The 25,181-nt window shown below is 50.3% G+C and overlaps 1 protein-coding gene across 1 annotated transcript; it reads left to right on the top strand.

Moving 5' to 3' along the window:
- The first annotated feature begins 16,832 nt into the window (after positions 1-16,832).
- Positions 16,833-17,012, top strand: TUNAR (TCL1 upstream neural differentiation-associated RNA). Its single transcript, XM_057318592.1, has one exon. The coding sequence runs from the start codon at positions 16,866-16,868 to the stop codon at positions 17,010-17,012; it is 147 nt and encodes a 48-aa protein (XP_057174575.1). The 5' UTR covers positions 16,833-16,865.
- Positions 17,013-25,181: the final 8,169 nt, after the last annotated feature.

Genomic DNA, 25,181 nt, shown 5'->3' with positions numbered 1-25,181 from the left:
CCGGCTCCTGGCTCTGCCATTGTGAACAAATCACTTGCCCTCAGAGAGCCACAGCTTCCTCTTCTGGAAAATGGGCACTTAACACATTCCCTCAAAAACAGTTTGCTGTCTCTGCAGTACTTGGCGCTGGGTCTCCCGCGGAGGACAAGATTGCTGTCACGTGGCTTGTCTTCCAAGGGGGGAGGAATGGTGAAAAAATAATGCACCTTCGAGTTGTGATCAGCATTTGATGAAAGTAAAGTTGGGCAATGGTTGGAGAGTGAGAAGAGGGGGACCTTTATCAACAGAGTGGCCAGCAAGACTTTCTGACGATACGATGTCTGAGCAAAGCCTGAATGCTAGGAAAGAGCAAGTCAGCAGAAAAGTTGGAACAACGTGTATTCTGATAGTGGAGACAGCAAGTGCAAAGGTCCTGGGGTATTTTCCAAAAAGATAGAGGGTGCTGGTCTAGTTGGTGCAGGAGTGACTAGGAAGGGAAGTAGGAACGTGGATAGGTAGGCAGGAGCTGTGTTGTGTATATATTTTTCAGAGATGACACCTTATAGCAAAATCCATTTAAAACAGTTTTTCCCCTGTTCGTTTTGGACAAGCATTGGATCGAAATTATAACCCAGATTTTTCTCTGTATGTCAGTAGCAATTTCTTCAAAAGTGCTATCATTCAGAGGGATGCGGTTTCCAGCCTGGACCCAAACACACTTGGAGAGATCCATATGCCGAGATGAGATTTTTGGAACTCAGGAGAGGGGGAACCCACCCAGCTGTCTGGTTGTGTCTAAAAAAATCGCATTAAAATGCAAATGCTCCTGAGTAAGTGAAATGTTGATGGGTACAGCCCTCCAAAGAAAAATATTCATGGAATACAGATTTTGAACCACAGCTAGCCGGCTGAGCCATTTGCTCAGCAAAACATGAACGCTAAGAAATCTCAATTACAGGAGCCGTTCCGAAACCCTGGGATCTCCCCAGGGTGTTTAGAAGTGGGGACGTACGAGTACCAGAGAATCATGCGACGGGCTTCTTGGAAGGACTTTGTGGCCACATCCGTTCCGTATTCTAGTTGGACCTCTCACCGTAGAGCCTGTGGGAAGACATAAAAACGGATGCCTCCATACTGCTGGGGGGACATCCACTTCCCTCCACCCTTGCTCAGCTTCTAGTTCTGATCTGATCAAGATCTTCAAGTTGGATTGCCTTGAAAAAGATGATCCTTTCCCTTGTGGGACTTTGGAAGAGAAAAAAAAAAGGAACGTACATTTTCTTAGTAAATATGTTTCCGTGGCAACTTGAAGCCATAAAGAGTGCAGGTAGAGAGAGAGGGAGACATGCACCAGACCCCGTGAATGTCTCCTGTGGTCCATACTGCAGTTGTCAGGTGGGTGTTATCATCCCATTTTGCAGACAAGGAAACAGGCTCAGCAATGAAAGAAGGGAAGCTTGTGGCCGCTTGCCAGGAAGCCATATACCGGGGCCTCTGACAGTGTGGACCTGGTCTGGATGTGTGCGTTTGAATCCCAGTTCTCTTACACCTGCCGGCTGTGGGAACTGCCAGGGGAGGTCCCCTCCTCCCCTCCGCCTTGCTGGCCCCACTTTGCTCATTAATAAGTGTGGCGATAGCACCATCCCCTCTTCATCTGGTGTGAGGATTCAAATGGCCCGTACATGTAAGTGCTCAGAACACTGGCTTCACCGTGGCCCAGACCGCTCGCGAGCGGGAAGGGTGGGATGCTGGCCCAGCCAAGCAGAGTCGTCCGTGTGAGCGGGGGCCAGACCTGAAATCCAGAGACCTTGCTGGATTCTCGGGATCTGTGAATACTCGGAACTGAGGTGTGCAGTGACCGCCCCCCCGCCGCCACACACACACACACCCACACACACACGCACAGTGACACACGGGGACATAATCACAGATGCAGCCAGCTCGATCCATTATCTGGTTCACGCAGGGCTCATCCTATTCCTCAGGGAATCATGACCCCCATTCTACAAATGAGAATGTTTGTAATCTTTGCTCTTGCCCCAAAAGGGTCTGTCTGCCTGTTTATCTATCAGATTCTGCCAGAAGCGCTTGCTTCTGCTTAAAGAAACATCCCTAACAAAAGGCTCTCTCAGTCAGGGTCCTTTTACCTCTTACCATGTTACCAAACCAGCCTAAAACTCAGTGGTTTGAGACAAAGTCAGTATCGTCTCTCGTGGTCCTGGGGGTGGATGGGCTCAGCCAGGCAGCTCTGACTCGGGGCCGTCCTGCCCTGGAGGCAGCTGGTGGCGGGGGGGGGGGGGGGGGGTGGCAGGAACGCTGGAGGCTCCCCTGCGGGGACATCTCTCTCTCCATGCTCCTGTCCAGGGGCTAGCTTGGGCTTCTTTGTAGCACGTAGTCCCAGGGTGGTCGGACTTACGTGGTGACTGGCTTCCCCCAGAGTAGAGCGCTCCGAAACGGGGGGTGAAGGTTGTCAGTCTCTTCGGGCTGGACCCAGAAACTGCCCAGGGCCCCTGCCCCTGTATGCTGCCACCCAAGGGGAGGGGACGCAGGTGCTTGCCTCTCGATGGGAGAGAATGTCAGAAGATTTGTTGTCCTCTGTAATCAGCGCAGCTGGGGAGGAGGGGTTCGGCAGGCTGTGTGGGGTCTGAATGTGTTCGACAGCTCGCTCCCCTGTAGCATAGGTTTTGCTAAGTTCGTTAGACCTGGGGCCTTGCCTGATGTACATGGAGACAGGCCGCATGGCCTCGGGGATTGGCTCAGACTGGGACCTGCCTCTTTCGGAAGCTGGGGAAGAGTCCTTGCCACAGGCAGAAGCCAGACAAGCAGTCGACATTTAGGGTCCATGGGACACCGGGCAGTGGGGGACATCCCAAAAGCTGTGCTGAGCTAAGGGGCAGAGGAGGGGGAGAGGTGAGGTGGACACGGGCAGGACTCAGGAAGGCATGCAGCCTGCACCCCCAGCCTCAGGAGCAGAGCAGGCAGGGTTCTGGAGTAGGACACTTGGCCTTGGAAGATAGGGGACAGGCACAAGAGTCAACAGCCCAGACCCAGGGTCACCAAGCAGGTTTCTGGGATAGGAGCTCACAGAGCCTGCACAGTCAGAAACCTGGTCCTAGGAAGAAAGCCACAGATGTGCGCTGGCAAAGCCTGGGTATTAGCCCCGAAACACAGAATCCAAGGTGACTGGAACCCAGGACCCTCGAGACTCAGCTCCTGAGAGACGGTGGCCTCGGATCCTGATTGCTTCTGAGCACCAGGGCGGGCAGCTTCTGCAGGGGGGTCCGGGAATTAGAGAGAACCCCACAGGGCCTAACTATAGACCCCTCCCCCTTAGGACTCCAGCCCTGGCTGAATGTTCCAGAAGTTCCCTTCAGTTCTGGGGATCTCTGTAACCAAGGAGTGACCCAGAGCCTGTGACCTAAGGCCGCTGGAAGCTGTGGCTCAAAGCTAAGACTCCTTAGCATCTGTCCCCCTCGCACCCCCACAAACGATTCACACTGGAGCAAATCCTAAGTAGGGCCTGGCAAAGGCCTGCTGGGTTGGCATAAGTGTTTGTGAAATAAGCCTTACCTCTCTTCTCTAAACAAACACACTAATTTAGACTTGAAAGTTGCAGAAATAGTTCAGAAGGTTCCCCTCCCCCAGCTTATCTGCAGGTCCTCAGCCTGCATGACCAGAGCGCGGTCAGCAGACCCTGAGAGGGAGCCCCGTACAACCACACACCTTGTTCAGACGTCACCGGCTTTTCCACTTGTGCCCTTTCTGCCCCGGGTCCCCACTGGGCCCCACATTGCTTTAGCCGGGTCTCCTGGTTCCCTCCTGTCCAGAAGGCTTGCTTGTTCTTTCCTTGTTCTGGAAAGTTCTCATCAGCTATTTCACATAGACTGTCCCTCAGTTTGGGTTTGTCTAGGGTTTCATCAGGAGTGGCCCGAGGGTGTGCATTTTTGGCAAGAACACCACGGAAGGATTGTTGTGTCGTGCTCACACCTCCTGTCGGGGGGTCACGATGTCCGTGTCCTGTCGCTGGTGATGTTGACCTTGTTTGCTGGCCACGGTGGCGTCTGCCCGGCTTCTCCACCATAAAGCTTCCGTCTTTATTTGGTGATTACCAGTTCTTTGGGGAAGGTACTTCGAGACCATGCAAATCCTGTTTCTCCTTACACTTCCACCCATTACTTTCAGCATTTGTCGGTGGATCTTGCCTCCAACAGTTATTGCTGTGAAATTTGATGGTGATTTTCTTACTTCCTGCTTTGCTTCTGCAGTGATTGCTTAGAATTCTGCTGTAAGAAAGAACTAGCCCCTCCCCATTTATATATTTATGATTATTTATTTGTATCAGTATAGACTCTTGGGCATTTACTTTATTCTATGAATCGCAAGCTGATACAATCGTTATTTATTTTCTGGCTCAGATGATCGCGGGCTTAGCCTAATATTAAGAGGTCCTTCAGTTTCGCGCTTGTGGATTTGGCCAGCCCATGCCCCCTTGTATTTTGGGGCGGAGGGGACACTTCCTTGCTTTCTCGAATCACAAGGTGTCCAAGGCTCATCTTGTATTTCCCCAGCCCTTGTAGTCAGCCACTTCTCCAAGGAGTCCTGGGTCCTGTCACTGGGGCATGGTGCCTAGAAACCAAGGTCTGGGAGCTGGGTGTGCTCATTGCTTCTGGGACATCGCTGCTCTTAGGCCCCTCCAGGGGACAGAGCTGGGATGACATCATGGGTGTCTCTGTGCCTGCCTACCTGTCTGTACATTGCAAACCTTGAGTCTGCTCTGAGATCTCGAATCCCAGTCCAGCAGTAGGAGCTCCATGTGAGCCTTCTCCCCATTCTGCATTTGTAACTTCCTTCTCCAACAGGGAGAGACCAGCTCTCAGGAGCTAAAATATTATATTCACTTAATTCAAGTACGCGTGCGCTCCGAATTGCTACCCCACACCCCTGTGAGAAACACTTGGCCCGTTGGCGACCACATCTGTGCTCAGTGTTTTGTCTTCGGCCTTCCACTGTTTGGTCAGGATACTGTTTCCAGAGTCTCTGAGGTGAGTGCTTTTCCTTCCCACCCCCTTCCACGTGGACGTGCCATGTATTTGTAATGGTTTGGTCCATTTGTTGGTGTTTGTACTTGACTTTGGGTTTCCCTCACATTTGGTTGGTTATGATCATCTTGTGTGGGGCGGTTTGAAGGTCACATGAACGTTGTAATGCTTCTAAGTCAGAGCTTAGAAGGTCTCAGACACTCCGAGAAGTGTCACTCCCTCTGTCCCTGCCGTCCCAGTCCAGTCCCCCCTCACTCCACCCTTTATCACTCACCTCCATTAAGGAGCCAGTCTGTTCCACATCTAATTGGCTCTTTTTTTTTCTTTAAGATTTTATTTGTTTATTTGACAGAGAGAGAGACAGCCAGCGAGAGAGAGAACACAAGCAGGGGGAGGGGGAGAGGAAGAAGCAGGCTCCCAGCGGAGGAGCCTGACGCGGGGCTCGATCCCAGGACTCCGGGATCACGCCCTGAGCCGAAGGCAGATGCTTAACGACTGAGCCACCCAGGCACCCCCATATCTAATTGACTCTTGCTGTATACCAAGCGGGTTATATACTCTGTCGTCCTTTCTCTCGTGAGTGGTAGCATACTGTAAATACTCTTCCCTCTTTGCTTTTCGAAGGGAATGGTGTGTCATGGAATTTTCTCCAAATCTGTTCATATCACACCTGGCTTCTTGATAGCTGCAGAGTGCTTCATTGTGTGAGGGACCGGAGTTTATTCAACCAGTCCCCTATGTCCGGGCATTTCTGTTGCTTCCCATATTGTTGCGTTTACAGACGGTGCTTCGGTGAATAAGCTTGCAGGCGTGTTGTTGCTGAGCTGGGGCTCCTCTTCACGTAGCGTCCAAGACGGGGGGCTCGCTACGTTGGCGGCCACCGCATGTGTAGTTCTGTTAGGTGCTGCCCAGTTGCCTTCCAGCAAGCTTTTTGCTCAACTGTTGGAAAATATTTGTCTCTTGTTGAAAGTCAACAATTTGTGTCCATCCTGAGCCAATTACAGGTGAGGACTGGGCTGGGGGTGGGGGGGACGTCATGTGTTTCAGGGACGCAGCTCACTGGGGCCCGAGTCCCAGGCTCCTTCCCTGCTTCCTCCTGGTCCTGGGAATTGGGGGTGGAGTCTACCGCAAGTGGGGTCCATGGCCAAGTGGGTGCATAGCAGGCGGGTGTGACATTGTTGGTGGGGCTAGAGGACCAGACCACAGGCCTGAGCCTCGTTTTCACTGCTTGGTTTAAGCAGCTTTGCCACAGAGCGAGAGCTCATGACTTGTGCTCCTTGGGGAAGTCTAGGTTAATATAATTCAGTTTTCCGAAAACTAAAAAATGCGTTCTCATCTGAGCAAGGGAAATACTGGTTCATTTACCCATAGCTGTTAGCCCAGGGAGCTGTTTTTTCTCTTTGTATCAGTGTTTAAATGTTTCTTACTCCACATGCAGTAAACTAAGCCTCGTTTGCGTCAGGTGGGGAAGAAAGAAGCAAGTCTGCCGAGGGCCCTTGTACTGTATCATCGGGGTCCCTACTCTCCGTGGTCACATGGACAAGTGGAATCCAGGGAGGTTTACCCAGGGTCTTCCGCAAGTAGGAGCAGAGCAGGAAGACAGATCCCACTCTGTCCAAGGCTCTCAGCGTGACACTTTGCACTCAAGAGAAGGAAGAGGCAAGGAGCTCCTGGGGCAGGAGTGGTCCTTCTGACTTGGCCTCAGGGCTGATGACCGCTTGGTCTCCCCACCAAGCATCCCTGCCCCAAGCCTTCCCCGCCCCCACTCTCACTAGTCCAACCTGCTGGCCCTGGCTGACCCTGCTTGGAGAGTCGGGAAAGAGGGCGTCTCATTTGACACAGGTTCCCCTCACTGCTTGCGTCTTTCTAGAGAGGTCCAGCTGGGTGGGCTGGACTGTTCCTGCCATCTACTCTGCTGCCTCCCACGACTTTCCCTCTCCTGACATGGAATCTCAGCTCCCCAGACTCACTTGAGGCCCTTCTTTTCATTCATTCACTGACTCAGTACACTGAGCACCATTGGTATTCCACGCACGGGGCAGGGGGACATGGAGATGAATCAGACCGAGGCCTGTCCCACCCGAGGAGCTCGCAGTTCAGCAGGGAAGTCTCCAGACAAAGAGATCGTTACAAAATCAGGCAGGAGATGCTCGTGTGCAGCTTGCGGCAGGCCTCCCGACATCAAGACGGGGGTCCCCGGAGATGGTGCCAACCGAGCTGAGCCTGGAAGGATGAGCGGCAGTTGTCCAAGCCAAGAAGGGAGCGTGAGCAAAGGCACTGTGGCAGAAGCTCGGCGGGGGCGGGGGCTGGGAGGGTGGTAGAATGGAGTGTGGGGGACACTCGAGGGCGGGCAGGAGGTGGGTTGCATTGGGCAGCAGGATCAACTGCTGAGTTCAATCCTGACTCCGTCTTTGATGAATTATGTGTTTTAGTCACTGCTCTATCGCTGCTCCCTGCAGCCCTGCCTGGTGTCTTGTAGGTGTTCAGTCATTATTCTGAGCCTCAATTCCTTATCTCCAAAGCAGGAAGAGCACTTACTTTTGTCTGTATCCCACTATCCTCGAATCGTAGGTGCTGGGTAAATACTGGTGAGTGGTGGCTGGCCGAATGGTCCGGCGCTTGGCCCATACCGTGTGCTTAACTCGTTAGCAGCCACGGGTGCCACGGTCAAGTGTAGCTGGAGAGGCAGCTACGGGCCACAGCATGGCAGGGACTGGCCTCGCGTGCCCAGGTGTAGCCAACAACATCTCAGCAGTTCATGAGGGACCACACTCTACTTGTTAAGAAGAAGAAGAATCATGAACTTTTGTTGAGCAAATTAAATGCTTTGCCAATGTCCTTTGTCTTCAGTGACTCTTTGGGCCCATGGAAGAAAATTCCCGTCCCCAGGGCTACCCTGGCTGCCACTCCCTTAGTAGCCATGAGGGGCACCCAGGCCTTCTGTGGCCGCCCAGGCTGGGCACGGGGACATGTGGAGGCGTTTGTCCTCTGTAGACAAGCCCAGCGCCTGCCCAGGACCTCACCCCGGTGCAGGGCACCTGTTCCTTGCAGGGGAGGCTCCCAGGGATTTCCCGAGCCCCGGAAGGCAACCGGCAAGGCCTCCTTGTGGAATGGTGGGTAGAGCTGGAGGCCGCCTGAGCCAAAAGGTCACCAGCTTTTACTTAGTGCAGCCTGATGGAGCTCTTAGGAGCTAAATGGGCTTTTAAAATTCAGGATGAGGCATCTGAGGTATACAAAAGGGTCTGCATGTGTACAGGTACCATTGAGGAAAGAAATATGAAGTGCGCATCACGGACGCATTGCACCTACTGGATAGATTCCGAAAGTCTTCTGCGTGGTTTGCAAGAGTCCCCATTCCGGCCTCCCCTTCCGCCTGCAGCCTCCACTCTGCCCACGCTCGCCATGATACTTCATCGCCCAACCCTCGGCCACCTTCCACGCTTCTGCGTTTCCTTTGCGCCTGCTCGCCTCCTGACTGCGTGCCCCTCCTCTGGCACCTTCGCTGAGCAAGTCCCACTAGACTTTCTCATCTCAGCTTCAACGCCACCCATCTTCCAGGGACAATTCCCTCTGTGCTCTCCCAGTCAGGGCAGGACTCCTGCATTCTCCGTGCCCCCCAGGGCCCTGGGCTCCCATCACCAGAGTGATGGGGCCACGGGGTCCTAGAGGGCCAAAGGCCTTGTCTTCTACTGGCTTTTGGCCATGGTTTTGCCTGGAGCTTGGATCAGCACGAGTGCTCTGGGATATTTGTTGGAAGCCCGGGCCTCGGGTTCCCGAGGGGTGCTGTGTTTTAGGTGACCACTGAGGTCTCTTCTCTGGGAAGACGTTCCTGCTGCATCCACTCGATGGCTCCCCCAGGGTTTCTGAAATTCTGAGTAGGAGCTTATCCTCATAAAGAGGATCGGAGTGTATCCTCCTCATCCCAAAAGGTGGAAGTGTTCTCGAGATGGAGAAACACTTGGAATTCCAACTGAGCCTGAACCGCTCCAGAGAAAGAACGCAACTGGCGAGTCGTGGAAGGAGTTTGAATGGCCTGGTCCCTTCCCTTGTCTTGCCTGGGCGGTACCTTTCACACAGATGTAGTCCCAGGCTGACATCATTTTTTGTTTAAGATTTATTTTTAGAGAGAGAGAGAGAGCATGAGCGGGAAGGGCAGAGGGAGAGAGAATCTCAAGCAGACCCCCTCGACGCAGAGCCTGATGCAGGACTTGGCCTCACGACCTGAGCCAAAATCAACACTCAGGTTCATTCACTGAGCCACCCAGGTGCCCCCAGATTGACATCATTTTGAAAAATAAGTTTCTACAAGAATTCCATGAAACCAAAGTCGACTCCTTTCTGCCTGAGGTCTCTGCTTAGTTGCGGAAAGGCCGTTGGAACCTTCTCACACACGGCAAAGCCCCTCCCCCCCCGTTCGAATTCCCACTTCTGGAGCAATGAGAGGAGACCCAGAGATGCCCCCCCTGGCATCGGGATGTGTTTTTGCTTGGTTCCTAGTTATACCCGTGGTTCCAGCGGGCCCAGGCCACAGCGAGGATGTACCATTTTAAAGCGGAGCTGCCGGCAGGTGGAATGAGCTGTCCTGACCGTGCAAAGTCCCAGAGCCACGGGAGGTATTCAGCAAGCACTTAGCGGAACTCGTCTGGGGGGGTTGCAAAGGTCAGGTGAGGAAGCAAAATACACTTGGTTGTGTCTTCTGTGCGAGTAAAAGTTCCGTGTTGTAAGCGGCTGGTATCAATAAGAAACGGGCTCTGACTGCCTTCAGTGAAACTGCACTATCTTTCAGGGTGGTTGCAGAAGGTCGTTCATGGGATGGAAGGAATGGTGAACAAAATCGGAAAGAGGACAGAAGTCAGGTTGGCTCCAGGCGCCCAGATGGTGGCAGCCCACGGAGGCTCATTCTAGAGCCATGGCTGCGATGATCCAACATTTACAGCCACTCTGCCCTTAGCGCCCTCCCCCAGCTGGGGCTCCCTGAACATCTAATGGGCTGGGCCCGGGTGGAGATGTTGCTACCAAAAGAAGGCCATGGACGCCGGGCAGACCTGGTGGCCAGCGACCGCAGCACCTGCTGGCCCTGACCCGCTGCGGCTCCAGGGGCCCCACGGAGCCCTTGACTTCCGTCCAGGCTCCTCCCAGCTGACTTGCAGCCCCCACCCCTAGGTCACCCCCAGCCCCGTGTCCTTCTGTGGCTTCTTTTCCAAATCCCTACGTCCCAGCTGGGAAAACTTCGACACCCCCTCAGTTGTGTTATTCAGAAGCAGCGAGCAGAGGACCAGTTGGCTGGAAACCGTGCTCGAAAGCGAGTTGTCCATCACTGTGGCACTGCGGGGGCCTCCGTCTCTGTGACGAGGACAGCCCCCTTCCCGGTTACAGAACATAGTGCTGCTGGTGGTACTCAGCACGGCACTCAGTGCCCCCCCTCTGTCTTTAGGCTCCTGTGGTTATTAATTCTTAATCTGTTTTCATCAGTATTGTTTTACTATTACTTAATTATTCTGTTGTCATACCTATGAATTCATTAGTTGATTTATTAATTATTAGAAAACAGAAGCATCTTTTTAGAATGTAAAGTATGAAGAACAAACACCCATGTACCCCCGATCCAGCTTAAGAACTATTACCCGTAGTTCTGGGTAATAGTCTGGGAGCGCCCCTCCCCGACCCCGTCGACTGCCCTCCACTTACTAACACTGGCTGCCCTGTCTTCGTGTTCATGATTGTCTTTCTTTTCTTTGTAATTTTATCAAGTTTGTATCTCTGGACAACGTATTGTTGGATTTTCCATGTTTCCGAACTTCCTATAAAGAGAAACACCCTTTGTGCGTCTTTGGCTGCATGACTTTTCGTGCAACGCTGCATTAACGATCCACGCGTGCGTCTCCTGGCATTTTCACCGCTGTACATAATTCCCGCGTATGAATAGGGCAGTAGGTCCAGGCCGCTGGGAATGGGCGTTTTTGTCCGTCTCCAGCATGTCACTCGCGCTGTCCATGAACATTCTGGGCTGTGTGACCTGGTACCTAGGTGCAGGTGGGTGCCCGGAGGTGGGATGGCGGGTCACCAGGGTCTGAGTATGTTCGGCTTTGCAAGATGATGTCATCCTGTTGTCCCGAGTAACAGCAACCAGGCTGTTCTCTTGCCTCAGACTCTGAGTCTTGCCAGTGTTGGGTGGCTTGGATTTTTTAGCTCTTGCCAATCTGATGGCTGTTGGGTAGCTCTTTGTGTTTTAATTTGCATTTCTCTGATTATGGAAGTTTAGCTTCTTGCTAGTTATTCGCTCTTTTGAGAAGTTCCTGAACTGGGTATTTGCCCAGTTTTCTACTGGAAGTTTAGCATGCTTCACTGACTTGACTCTAAATGACATGTAGGACATACGTAGTGTAGATGGGATATACAGGATACATGTATATCCCGGTTTGCGATTTAACTCTTCACTTTTTTATGGTATTTTTTGATAAACATTAAATGTAATGTTATTGACTTGATCAGTATTTTCTCTTCTAGCTTGAGCCTTTATGTCTTATTAAGATAACCTTGACCACAGCATTATAAAGACAGTCACTTATATTGTCTTCTAAAAGTTCTTCAGTTTTCCCTTTCACAGTTGTCTGTAATCCATCGGGAATGGATGAACTAGTAGTTCGAGATTCCGTTTTCCCCTCTGGATACTTAGTTACTCCAGCATTATTTATCCAAAGGCCCATTTCCTCCTCTGACCAGCACTGTTTATGCAGGTGAAGCTCTGCTTCTGTTCTTTTGGTCTATTTGTCTGAGATGTTACTAAAGCAGCGTCATAATCCTTGATGCCTTTTAAGGCACATCCCCCAACCTCCTTCTTCTTTAGTCCCTTTGCACTTTGATACACATTTTAGAATCAGCTTCTCAGCATCAAAAGCCTTGAAGAAACTGACTGGAATTACAGAGAATCTGTAGATCCCATTGAGAAGAACCGGTGCTTTCAGGATATGGAATCTTATACTCCATGAAGATGGTATAGCCCCCCCGCCTTTTTGGGTAAGATTTTATTTTTAAGTTCTCTCTACACCCAGGATGGGGCTCAAACTCAACAACCCTGAGATCAAGAGTCACGTGCTCCACCGACTAAGCCAACCAGGTGCCCTGTCTCCCTTTTTATGTTTGTCTAATTTTATGTCTGTTAGTCAAGTTTTCTGATACTCTTTATAAAGGTTATACACATTTTGTTAGATTTATTTCTAGATACTTTGTCTTTCAGAGACTATTGAAAATGCTAACCTTTTGGAATAGACTTGTGGGGCTTCTGGGTGGCTCAGTCGGTTGAGCATCTGACTCTTTACTTCAGCTCAGGTCATGATCACAGGGTCGTGAGATCCAGCCCCGCCTCAGGCTCCATGCTGAGCAGGGAGTCTGCTTGAGACTGCCCCTCCCCTCTGTGTGTGCGGGCATGTGCTCGCTCGCTCTCTCCCTCTCTCTCTCTCTCTCTAGTACATGAACAAATAAATCTTACAAAATAATGAAATAGACTTTTGAGATATCTTTACATTTTCAATAAATAATTTTAAATAAATCTTCAGTAAGATAACAATCCGCAAACCACAAAATTCACCTGTTTAAAGTATACGATTCAGTGGTTTCACTATCTACACGGAGTTGTGCAACCATCATCAAAATCTGATTTAGGACATTTTTATCACCCCCAGAAGACGTGCCTTTCCCGTCAGCTGTTACTCCCATTCCCTGCTACCCCGTCCCTGGCAGGGAGGAGCCAGTGGCGGAGGGAGGGAGGGGACGAATACTGGAGCAGCAAGCTTCATGTCACATGTGGCCCAGCCCCAGCCTTTGCTTTCTGTCTTATTTTGGTTTTGTTTCCCCTCCCAGGTCTCTGACTCCTGTGGCTTCCAGGCTAATCTCCTTCTCTCTATCCTCACACTCTGGCCAGACCACTTTTTCCAAAGAAAAGAATGTTCCAACCACTTCTCTCCTAGGAAGCCTTCGGTAGCTGCCTTGGCAATCCAGCTGCACTGCTGACACGGTTCCTACAGGGAACTGCAGCCTGATGCGTCAAGCACGGTAGAAACAGGCTTTGGGGTACAACTTCCTTGGGGCGGAGAAGGCCTCTCCCGGGCCCTTGGTCTGCTGCAGAGTCCTCAGAAAGTAAACACAGCCGACCTGATTATTTCCCTCCCCTTCTTCCTGAGTCTGAGCTATCTCGGGTTAACTCAGGGAAGAGGCTAAATTAAGCCTTGAAACCAAGCTGCCTCGGCGACAGGCACTGGTTTTGCTTGAGTGACTGTGATGATGGGTCTTTGGTTTTAAGAACAGCGCTAATCGTGTCTCTTTAGACCAACCGTGGCGATCCGCTCCCTGCCGTGCAGAGACAGGGAGATGCCGGGCCGCTCCACAGCACCCACTCATTCATTCCGCACGCTTCTCCCAGCGCCTGTCCCCTGCCAGGCATTGTGCTGGGAGGCCGACGTTCAGCAGCTTGGCCTCTCAGGGCTCGAAGTCTAGCTAAAGAGACTACAAGAAACAAGACCCACAGAGATGCCTGGTACTTGGATAGAGGTCTGTCCAGAGCAGAGAAAGCAGTGTATTTGAAAGTACTTGTACTTTCTCATGACTTTGTGCAGAGGCTGGGCCGTGGAGTCACCAGAGGAAAAGAGGTGATCTTTCTAGCACTCACAAACAAGCAAGCCGATACAACCCCTTCGAGAAACTATTTAGCACCGTCTAATAAACTGGTACGCATGCACCCCTTATGCCTCTGCAGTTCCCCTCCTGGGTGTAGGTAGCCAGCAGCAGATTGCACACATAGAAGCCTTGTGTCAAAAGAAAACATTGCAAACAAATACTGAACTGTGGCTAATAGATGCATGCTGTAGTATTTAAGGGGAAGTGAAATAATATTTGCAATTTACTTGGAAATACACCTAAGGAAGGAGATGGATGGGTGGACACAGGGATAGATATTTGATAAAGCAAGTTGAGTCACATGTTAATTGGTGGAATGTAGATGGCGTGTGTATGGGTGCTCATGGTAAAAAAAAAATTTCTTTTTGCTGTATGTTGAAACATTGTATATAAAACATGGGGGGAAATGCAAACTGACATGCAAGAATGTTCAGAGCAGCATAATGGCTTCACGCTGGAAGCAATCCAAATGTCCTTCGGCGGCAGAGACCTAAATTGTGGGTCTGTTTGTATAATGGGATACTGTTCAATCAGAATGAATGAGCCGTAGCTACCCAGCAACACAGGTGAGTTTCACCCACCGAACACTGAGGGGAAAAAACGAGACCCAAAATAGGACATGCTGAATGATTCTATTTGTATAAAATTCACAAACACGTGAAACTAACGTTGGGTGTAGAAGTCAAGATAATGGTTTCGGGGGGGTGGGTTTTGGGGAGAAGGGAGAAAGGATAGTAAGTGAAATTGGGTGCTGCGGGGGCCTCTTGGGGTACCAGAAGGTTCAGTTTCTTGATCTTGATGCTGGCGAAGCAGATGTGAACATTGATCAAGCTATACACGTAAGGTCTGTGGGTATACATTTCTGTGTACCATTAAAAACTGTACTAGGAAAAAGAAAACCAAAGAGATCCAACTAGAAGCTTTGCTTAGCTGAGCTGCAGGGGTAGGCCCCCACTCTGAGCCTGTCTAGTATACCGAAGCTGGGAACGAAATGACACTTTGCTTTAAGACACTCGTTCATTCCTGTGTGCGTGCATTCATACTGCATTAATTCCCCTGGTTTCCACTGATTGTGTCTCCTTTACACAGACATCTGCTTGCATATGCTGTGTTCCAAATCTAGACTTGCTCCGCACCCTCTCACCAGCCCTTTCAGGCGTTCACGTGACCAGAGGAAGGGGTGTGCAGACATTTCACTTTGCAGCCACACCCCCCCTTCCTGGATTCCTGTTTGTGATCCTTCCGGGATATTGGCCCCGAGATATCTTTTGACCGCCGTATTAGTCGTTGTCCAGAGAAAACAGAAACAGTAAGAAATATGGTAGATTGATGATAGATCTAGATAAAAAGAGATTTATTCTAAGGAATTGGCTCATGTCATTATGGAGGCTGGCAGGTCTCAAGATCTGCAGGGTGAGTCAGCAACCGGGAGACTCAGGAGAGCCGCTGGGCTTAGTTTCAGTACGAAGGCAAGTAAGCTCAAGACCCGGGAAGAACCAGTGTTTCAGTTTGAATTCAAAGGCAGGGGAAAGCTGATGTCCCAGCTCAAAGGCAGTCAGGCAGGAGAAATTCCTCCTGTTCAGCCTTTATGTTTTGTGTAGGTCTTCAACTGATTAGATGAGGCCCACCCACTTTCAGAAGAGCCACCTGCTTTACTCAGTCTACCAATTTAAATGTTAATCTCATCCAGAAACGCCTTCACAGAGACACCCAGAATAATGTTTGACAAATGCCAGGGGACCCAGTGACCCAGTCAAGTTGACACAAAAAATTAACCATCACAACCCCAGAGCATGAAACACCCTCTGGCTCTAAAGGAGGGAGTACAGAAGGCCCCAGCTGCCCACCAACTCCCCTGGATTACCATGCTTATTATCTTAGACAATAAAAAGAAAGGATTTCAGTGACTGCAGAACTCATCATGCAAACAAATCCGAAACCTACAAATACGGTTCAAAGGGTAATGTTAAACTACAAATACGAGTGTTCCCCACCCAGCATAACAAATGGGACATGGCCAGTGTGTTGAAGGCTCTTGGTGCTCCCTCCAAACGGCCTCCCACTTTGTCCTTACCTGTGAGATGCCTGTCTCCTGAATTTAATCGTTAATCAGTCCCTTGCTTTCCATAAAAAACAAATATATGTCTTTAAACACTATATCGTTTGGTTTTGCCCATTTTAAGCCTTCATGCACTGACTCGCACTGTACAAAGTCCTCTGCATTGTGCCTTTCACTCTGCATTATGTGTTGGGGTCTCAACCACGTTGTCACTTGTACTCTCAGGTCGTGCATTTCACTGCTGCGTAATATTCCATTGTGTCCAGACGTGTCTTGTGCTCGGACCACCACGTGTCCTGTGCCCGGACCACCACATGTCCATCTGTTCTATGCTGGGTGCATGTTTGGGCAGCTTCTGGTCCTCTGCTGTCTCAAACAAAGCTTGTAGGCGTGTCCCATCCACGTCCCCAGGTACACAGGGGTAGGGATTTCTCTAGGGTCTACACCCAGGAGAATAGGTACCCTGCCCAGTTGTACAATATGTGTCTCTTCGTTTTTCTAGGTAACGCCAAGGAACTTTCCAGAATGGCTGTACCAATTTGTATTCCTGCGAGTTTCTCATGGTGGTCTTCTCATCCCCTTGCCATCCTCTCTGGTCCCAGGAAATCACCTTCCCTAGGTCCCGGCCACCCCTGCCCACACTGCAGCCAATGTTCCCATAGTGTGTTGTATATATTGTGACTTCTTTGTAGGGATGCAGGACAGCGTATTTCCCAGGTGGATCTCCTGTGTGAATGCGTGAAAAATTCCCCCTGCCCGAACATTATGCAGTGGCTTCTGTTTCTGCTTCAAGGAAACGGGGAGAGAACAAGGTCAGAAGAGTAGGTAGCCCCCTGACTGGACCCCCCCCCCGAGCTGATCTCTTCCTGCCAGCGTCAGGACAGTCCAGACCTCCTTGAAATGCTCTTTCTCCACAGCCCAGAGCGGTGTGTCCCGAGATTGGATCCGAGGGGGATTTTTCACCCACACGCGCTCTAGTGCCCAGGCGTGGTCTCGCCTCCCGCACCGGGTCTGCCCTGCTATGGAGACGATGCGAGTCACCGATAATCTCTTGTGCTGCTTCTTTCCCGTTACAGGTTAACCTGGGGCGGAAGATAAAGACATTTGCCACCAAGATGGTAATCACGAGCGGAAATGAGGAGGACAGAGAAGGCCAGGAGAGAGAGAGTAAGGAGGAGAGTGTCTTGGCGATGCTGGGGATCATTGGGACCCTTCTGAACCTGATCGTCATCATATTTGTATACATTTACACCACTCTGTGAATGGCGCGGATGGTGCTTGGAGGCCTCGGGGCTGGCCGAAAGACGGGAGTCCGCTGTGTCCACAGATCCGTGATCAGACGTTGCGCCAGCAAGCAGGCTTGACCTACGCAGGCTGCTCGAGCAGACGCACCTTCGAACTTGATACAAGGCCACACAAACACCAGTCCTGCTGCCGGGAGCAGACTAAAGCACAATGAATCCGACCAAACTCATTCACACAACCAGGAACTCAGCGTCTTTGGCCCGGGGCCCGAAAGACCGCTCGGAAGTCCAGCCTTTGACGCCGTCGGTGCGCAGACGGGTGCGGAAACTCAGGATCCCGGATCTCTGATGGATCTCACGCCTCGGGAAAGAGGAGCAGACCAGCGCGGCTCGTGGGCGCGTCTCCCGGGACACGCGCTTGGCTTCCACTCGCCGAGCCGTTCACCACAAAAAACCGGAGGCAGCCCTTTGACAGACATCCCATCCATCAAAAGTGTCTAACTATTTGATACTGGGGAGATAACTTATTTTTCTTTTTTCATTGGCTTGACGTGTGTATCTGTTCATATCGAGGTTTATAAATATATATTTTTAATAAATGTGCTCTATTTTTTAGCATGAACCAAATATTTGGAGAGGCGCTCTTGGAGTTCTAGAGCCTTCTTTGGTTTTATCTGCTTCACCCCGTAGACTGCAGGTGTTCTGTGGTATAGCCTTTCTAGTCCTGCTTTGAACATCTTCCATCTTTTACCTTCTCTCTCTCTCTCTCTCTCTCTCACTTTCTCCCTCTCTCTCTCTCTCTCCCCCTTTTTGGTCTGGAGGACATTTTCCCGTAATACCAGCCATGGTCCTGGTCAATGCATGTTTTAAGATTGTCCAGTGAGTGGCTTTTTGTTGTTCTATGGGAGATCTAAACCGATCGTGGGCATGGAGACCTTAGTTGCACCATATCGTTATTGAGAATTTTGCATGAACAAGGGCTGAGTGATAGATCAGCTTCTAAGAAATGTAAAAAGGACTATCATGGAAGGAGAGAGGGCAGTTGTACTTAGAGATCAACCCTAGGATGGACTATTCAGCTTCTTGGCAGCATTTATATTTCATGCTTGTGACCATTTGTTGATCAGATTTTTATTTTACTGGCCACATGCCGTGCAAGATAGGGAGACCAGAGGGGTAGAAGCCAGCACACGCGCATAATTCCTTCCTTAGTGAGCTGCCTGGGACCTTTGTCAAAGTCAGCGAGGTGTAAATGGCACAGGGATTCACTCCCCACTGTGAGTGCTCAACTAGGTGTTTCAAGCTGCAAGGACACCCCTGTGACAGGTGACGTTTGAAGGGCACAAGAAGGGGATGGAATGATCACCCCCAAAAGATAGGTGTGCTTCTTTAAGTTCCTGGTTTACACCCACGAGAAGCTACTTCTTCCCTGGTAGGGATGGGTGAATATATATAAATTTACCCTCTTCCCCGGCTCCCTGAGACGGGCCTTTGCCTGGTGGTGACAAAGAGGGTCGCAATTCCTTTTGCCAGTGCCAGACTTGTCTGTGGACGAAAGAAGCAGCGACTTGCCTCGTTGGGTTCAAATGACGCCTAACGGGTCTCTAACCGCCAGATCTCTCCCTCCCCTTGTTGTGGTATCTGAAATTCCACCATTAGAGAGTCATTTCTTGTGCTCTTCTAAGGGACCAGGTTCTTTTATAAAGCAGATGCCCCTGAGCACCTGGCTCTGACATTATTCATCGGGTGTCTTCTCTTCCCTACTGGAAGGAAGTAGACATGCATTTAGGGCACACTGCGTGCCAGGCACCGTGCCAGGCACTTTATATTCCTTAGGTCACTGAATTCCCCCTGTAACCCTGTGAGATGGGGGGTCTTTTCCCAGCATCGTAGAAGAAAAGAGGGCTCAGAGAGATCGTGTGGCTGAAACCCCTGATCTGACCGATTCCTTAGCCCAGCTGGGGCTGGAGAGAGAGGAAATGCACAGGAGGGGAAGGTACAGGAAAGGACTTTGCTAAGGGCCAGCTCTGCACACCTCCCTTCCCACTCCTCCATAAAAATAAATAACCCTTGGGAACTCCTTGGACACCGACAGAATATCATACAAATAAGGACGAGGGACCAGAGGAGGCTGGTTAGAAATCAAACGGGATGTCAGGGGGAGGGAGCTATCTACCAGGTTCTTTGTGATTCTAGAAAGACTGTATGAAAATTCTGAACAGTGAACAGAGTAAACAATAAAGGTGCAATGGATTAAAAAAAAAACTATCGTCTTTTTTTAACATCGTGGTATTTTAAAACTTCATTGTCATTCCTTTGTCTATACTTACCTTTTATTTTAAGAACACATTTAAAAAACCCTGAATGTGACTCTTTTCAGCAGAGACCGTTTTGTTTGCGCCGTAGAAGCCCCAGTGATTTTTCAAGTCTACTAATTGAAAATGTATTGAGGGGAACAACTGCCCTTCCAACCCTCTGAGCCGCCTCCCGATGGTTCTTCTAGATATCTTAATCCACAGCCTGGAAATAAAGCTGCCCGGTCAGTGCTTGTGCGGGCCGAGGGGCGGCCCCCTTCTGGGTCGCTGGCATGCATGGTCTTATTTTCACTGTCACTGAGCAGAACCCAAGAACGCACACGCACACGGGGCATACGCGAAGCTTTCCTGAGGATCTGGAGGTGTCTTTCCGGGAACAGGGAAGGGAGAGGCTGCCAACGGCCCTGGGTCCTCAGCATCTTAAGGGCATGGAGCCCAGCCTTGAGAAGTGTAGCTGTAACCCCAACCGCAGCAGGGCCTGTGCTCCCCCCAGCACTTTGCACCCATCCTGCGGGGCCCTCCCAACCCCCCGCCCCGGGAGATGTGTGTGCTTATCCCCGTTTGACAAGCTGGAGGAAAAGGCTCTCAAGAAGCCTGATGGGTTGTTCCAAGTTTGCACGGCGGGGAGCCAGCACAGTCAGGCCTTCTGGCTCCGTATCCGCGCCCGTCAGCACCTTGCATGGCCCAGGCTGCGGGTGAGCTCCGCGGACGTGTGGCCCGTTCGGGCTCAGAGCTCACTGCTTCCCCCCCCCCCCCCCCCCCCCCCCCCGCCCCGGCCCTGCCGCTCCCTGATCTCAGCGCAGCTGGCCCCGGGCAGCACAGCTGAACCGATGCCTCTCACTTCTGCTCTGGGGAGAACGCTCAGAAAGCCCGGTCCTGGAAACAGGGGTTTGGAGCTGCAGAATGCTTGCCTGTGGCCCGAATCCCATTTTGGGCTCTTATACGTGGGCACTCCACCCCAACTCTATGATCCCTGGTGTTCCTCCCCTGGAAACTGGGGCGATAATGGCCCCCAAATTCCATCTGGTGGCTATGTTTATTCTATTCAACTGAGGCAGAAAGTGTGACCAGCAAGGTGAGTTACTTGGCAAGGGGCCCAAGGACTGTGAGCTCAGCTGGCGAGGCTCTGGGCCGAAGTTCTGGGGACTGCTGCCTTCCCCCGTGCAGCCCAAGAATGGCATGGAGACCCCCAAAGAAAGAGCCTGGAGAGTCTGAGGTCCAGGGGAGGGGACAGTGTGCCTCAAAGACCTTGAGGTTCAGTGTAAGGGACCCAGACCCCTTGAAGACAAAGATGGGGCTTCAGGTCCCACTGATTCTGCAGGATGGGGGAGGGACAGGATCAAGAGACCCTTTCCCTAAGATTCCCCTCCCCCCTTTTTTTAAACCCATAAGCCAACTGAAACCCAGGCAGGATCAAGTCCCCAGGTCACATAGCTCGGGAGTCCAGAGATGTCAAGGGAAGTCTGGGGAAAGAAAGCTTATAGAGACTTTTTTCTTTTTGAAAGAGCTTCGTATTTTAGTTTCGGACTGGAGGGTGTTATGCTGAGCGAAATAAATCAATCAGAGAAAGACAATTATCATATGGTTTCACTCCTACGTGGAATATGAGAAACCGCACAGAGGGATCATAAGGGAAGCAAGGAAAAACTGAATGAGAAGTCATCAGAGAGGGAGACAAACCATGAGAGACTCTTCACTCTAGGAAACAAACAGAGGTTTGCTGGAGGGGAGGTGGGTGGGGGGAATGGGGTAACTGGGTGATGGGCATCAAGGAGGGCACATGATGTAATGAGCACTGGGTGTAATATGCAACTGATAAATTATTGAACACTACATCTGAAAAAAATAAATAAAAATCAAAGAGCTTCCTGGACATTGGCCGCACCACAAGGCCTTTTCCCAGTGCATGTTTCTGTGATCTCTATGCAAAGTGAATGGCTTATCAGAGAATCCTGAGCTCTGCCCCCTCTTTTCCTCTGGAGTGTGCCATCCTAACCCCCACCTCCTGCAGGGAGGGCTGAGAGAGGACTCTATGCCAGAAGGGGCCTGTTTTTCATTCTATCTTTTCATGAATCCCACATGCATGGTCACAGTTGAAAATAATAAACACTTTTCAAAAATTCTTTATAATTTTTTTTTAGATTTTTTATTTATTTATTTGACAGAGACAGCGAGAGAGGGAACACAAGCAAGCGGAGTGTGAGAGGGAGAAGCAGGCTTCCTGCTGAGCAGGAAGCCCGATGTGGGGCTCGATCCCAGGACCCTGGGATCATGACCTGAGCCGAAGGCAGACGCTTAACGGCTGAGCCACTCAGGCACCCCCAAAAAATTCTTTATAATTAAAAAAAAATCTCCAGATACCATCCCCCAGAATCAAGTTGATATTTAGTGCCTATATTCTAGACCCAGGTGGCAGGCACATCTGTTGGGTGAGACCATTTTCCTTGGAATATTAAAATGTTGTTGCCTTGAGACAAGGCACTCTTCAGGTCATTGTCCCCCCACTCCCTGTTATAATGGACAACTTCCCTTGTTTCTCTTACTCGCTGGGTCCAAAGGCCTCCTAGATGGCCATCCTCCACAGCCGTTCAGACACTTCCTTGTGAGTAGATGGACTGTTATAATTTACACAAACGGTACCACGCTGTGCACTCTGCTCCCAGATATTTTGTCGTTAACAATCAGGAATATGCTTGTATATCTACGAATTTGGGATTCTGTTGTTTACATGTACCATCACTGATGTCCCTGTTTTCTTACTGTTGGAACTTTAGGTGGTTGGCAGTGTTTGCTATGAACCACTCAGCCTTCTCTTTAAAGCAGCCCAAGCATTCGGGGATGGCTCCTTCGAGTGGTGTCAGTGGGATCCCTCACAACGGCTTCCAGGACAGTTATCTGGAGAAGTCACTTTCCCCAAACTAAAGTGATGGTGGGAATTGCCTGGGTGCTCAGGAGACATATGCTCCTTCTCAGATCTCAGCTCCAGGGTGGAGCCCGGCCCGAGTCTTCAGAGAGACTCCCCGCTGATGAGGCCTACTTGCAGGTGTGGGTGCAGCTGGAACCCAGGATGATGACCTGGGCCGGGACCCCGGGACGCAGCGGTGCTGCTGGTCTTAGGCGGGCCTCTCATTCTTCCCGTCTGTCGAAACCTGACAGTAACATCCGGATCCCCAGGTCATTGGGAAAGTCAAATGAGACAATGCAGATAGAGCTCCGAGCAGAATGCCTGGGAGAACAGGTGTGCTGTCTTGGCGCCACTGTATACGTTGCCAGATGGCAAATCACAAAAAGTTAGAGTGTCTGTCTCTCACTGTCTCTCTCCCCACCTCCCGCCTCCCTCTGCAGCTATTTCTCTTTCTCACTCTTTCGTTCCCTCTCTCCTTTCCTCTCTCTCCTCTTAGCACCTGGGCTTCAGTCCACTTTCCTGTGAACACTGCTATCAGCCATGCTTGGTCTTAAGGGGTCTCTCTTCCCATCAGGTGCCTGCAGAAAGCATCAGTACACCCACTGGCCTCCTTGAGTCCTTGTTCTCTGCAGCAACAGTCCCATCTGTCGTGTAAGCTCTTTCCAGATAGCTACTTCAGGAGCCCAGACTGGCTTCCATAATGCCACACGTTGGGAAGAGAAAGTTCCAGAGACCACATTCCTGATTCTTTCTCTGAGAGTGCTCTCCTAGAAGACCCTGCTTCTTCTGCCTCCCTAAAGGCAGAATTTCTATGATGGGACACCCCTAGCAAGAGCCTTTGTGGGCCGGGGGAACTGTCTGACATCAACACATAATGATTCTTCCCTCTCACGGGAAGCAGATGGAATGAACAGACTGCTGATATTTTCCATTGTTCGTAAACAAGTTACACAAAATGGTGCATGCTTCTGGAAGAAAACATATTGCTGTGAGAAACAAGATCAGAAAAGAGCTAAACTTTTCCCTACAAGACTCTGTTAAGAGGCGTGCTTGTTAGATAATAATGGGGGAATTCTGCGGAATAGGAGTCAGATTGGAGGCCTCCACAGCAGAGTAATCAAGGGTCGGCACACCTCCGTGCCTGGGACCGCAGCCTGCCGGGTACGTACACTTGACCTTAAAGGCTGGATGTTCAACTCTGTTGCCTTCCCTCGTCACTGAGAGGACAGCACAACTCAATGTCCTGTTCAGACAGTAGAAGCATCCCACCTCCCAGCCAAGGGCATGAAGCCTTGGGGTAACAGCGGAACAGCCCTAAGCATTACAGTTAGTAAAGAAATAAAAGGACAATGTCTTTAACTAGTATCTGGCTCATTGGGACTAAAGGAATCAAAGTTAGAACAAGCAGAGAGGTGGGTCAGCCTTAATTCTGGCAAGATCCAAAGTTCACTCCTCCGATCTTCCCTACCCAAAGGCTGCCATCTTTCTCTTCATCAGAAAGGCCAAAGGTACAAACCGATCATGATCCATTGGTGTGGACCAGCTACCAATCCAAGCTTCTTTTTTTTTTTTTTAAGATTTTATTTATTTATTTAACAGAGAGATAGCCAGCGAGAGAGGAAACACAGCAGGGGAGTGGGAGAGGAAGAAGCAGGCTCCCAGTGGAGAAGCCCGATGTGGGACTCGATCCCGGAACGCCGGGATCATGCCCTGAGCCGAAGGCAGATGCTTAACAGCTGCGCCACCCAGGCGCCCCATCCAATCCAAGCTTCTGAGATGCCTGTACGTCACTTAATCTGTGGGACCTCCAGCCCAGGAAAGGTCAACTTCAGACCCTTCTTCACAAACCTGCATATTCCAGAAGAAACACGTGGATTTCACTAGGAGTCCATACATGGATAGCTTACCTAACCAGTCAGCTCCCAACGAGACTCGTATTAATAATTCTTAGAACAGGAGTTAGGAGACACCCACAGCACTGTTGTGCTCTTGTCACCCTTCCTGTGCTCTTGTCACCCTCCTCCCTTCTTGCCATCCGAGCCCCTACCGTCCCAGCCTCTGAGGTCATTATCTGACCCGGGTTGGCCACGTTTTTTCTTTGGTGACTTTGTATTTAGTTCTGAGGAGTTAATGTTTTTAGTTCTGGAGACTCCACAGTAGAACTTTGGATTCTGAAGTTCTGAGACTCTGCCTCAGCATTAAAGACATGTGTGAACTCAACTTCAATGGGGCGCTCTGGGTAGATGTTGGCTTGGCCACCAGAACTGGGCAACAGTTCTTTCCTATCTCACTTCCTTCCAGAGAACTCAGCGGGCAAGTCCATTGCTTTGGGTATTTGAGCAATAAATGTGTGCAGAAAGCCTATCACTCACTCCTCGCCAATGACTACCCCCTCTCTTTTTCTGAGAGCCAGGAAGTCATCCAGAAATGAGGGTGGGGTTCAGAACTTGACCAATCTGTGTTCAAGTCCCCAATCTGGTACTGATCAATCATAGATCTTGGACCAGAATCCTGATGTTTTTGAACTTTATTTTCTTGTCGTGAATTCAATAAATCTGTTCCCTCAGCGTAATTGTGTAGATTACATTTTTATGCAGTATCATTTGGGGAACGAAAGAATGTAAGCTTCTATTAGCTATTAACAGCAATTAAAAAGTGTGTGTGTTTCAAACATTTTTTTTCTACTAAGGAATAATGATAAGGATCTAAGAATCAGATTCGGTAATGTTTCAAGATCCTTTTATGGACAAAATTAACTGTGTAGCTTCCCCTGGGATGGTGGCAAAGGTCTATTTAATTGAAGAAACTAAATATTTGGAGCTTGGAAGTAGCTGGATAGGTGAATGTGAGCACAATGTCTTCATAAGTCATGCGAGACTTTAGCTCTGTCTTCTACCCACAAAGAAAATGAACACAGAAAAATGTTTAGGAAGACAAAGGCGTGTGTGTTGTGAATAACATGGCAGA

The sequence above is a fragment of the Ursus arctos genome, unplaced genomic scaffold (genome assembly GCF_023065955.2).
Source record: "Ursus arctos isolate Adak ecotype North America unplaced genomic scaffold, UrsArc2.0 scaffold_25, whole genome shotgun sequence".
NCBI lineage: Eukaryota > Metazoa > Chordata > Mammalia > Carnivora > Ursidae > Ursus > Ursus arctos.
The sequence above is the reverse complement of the archived record's forward strand: the minus strand, read 5'-3'. Positions and strand labels throughout refer to the sequence as shown.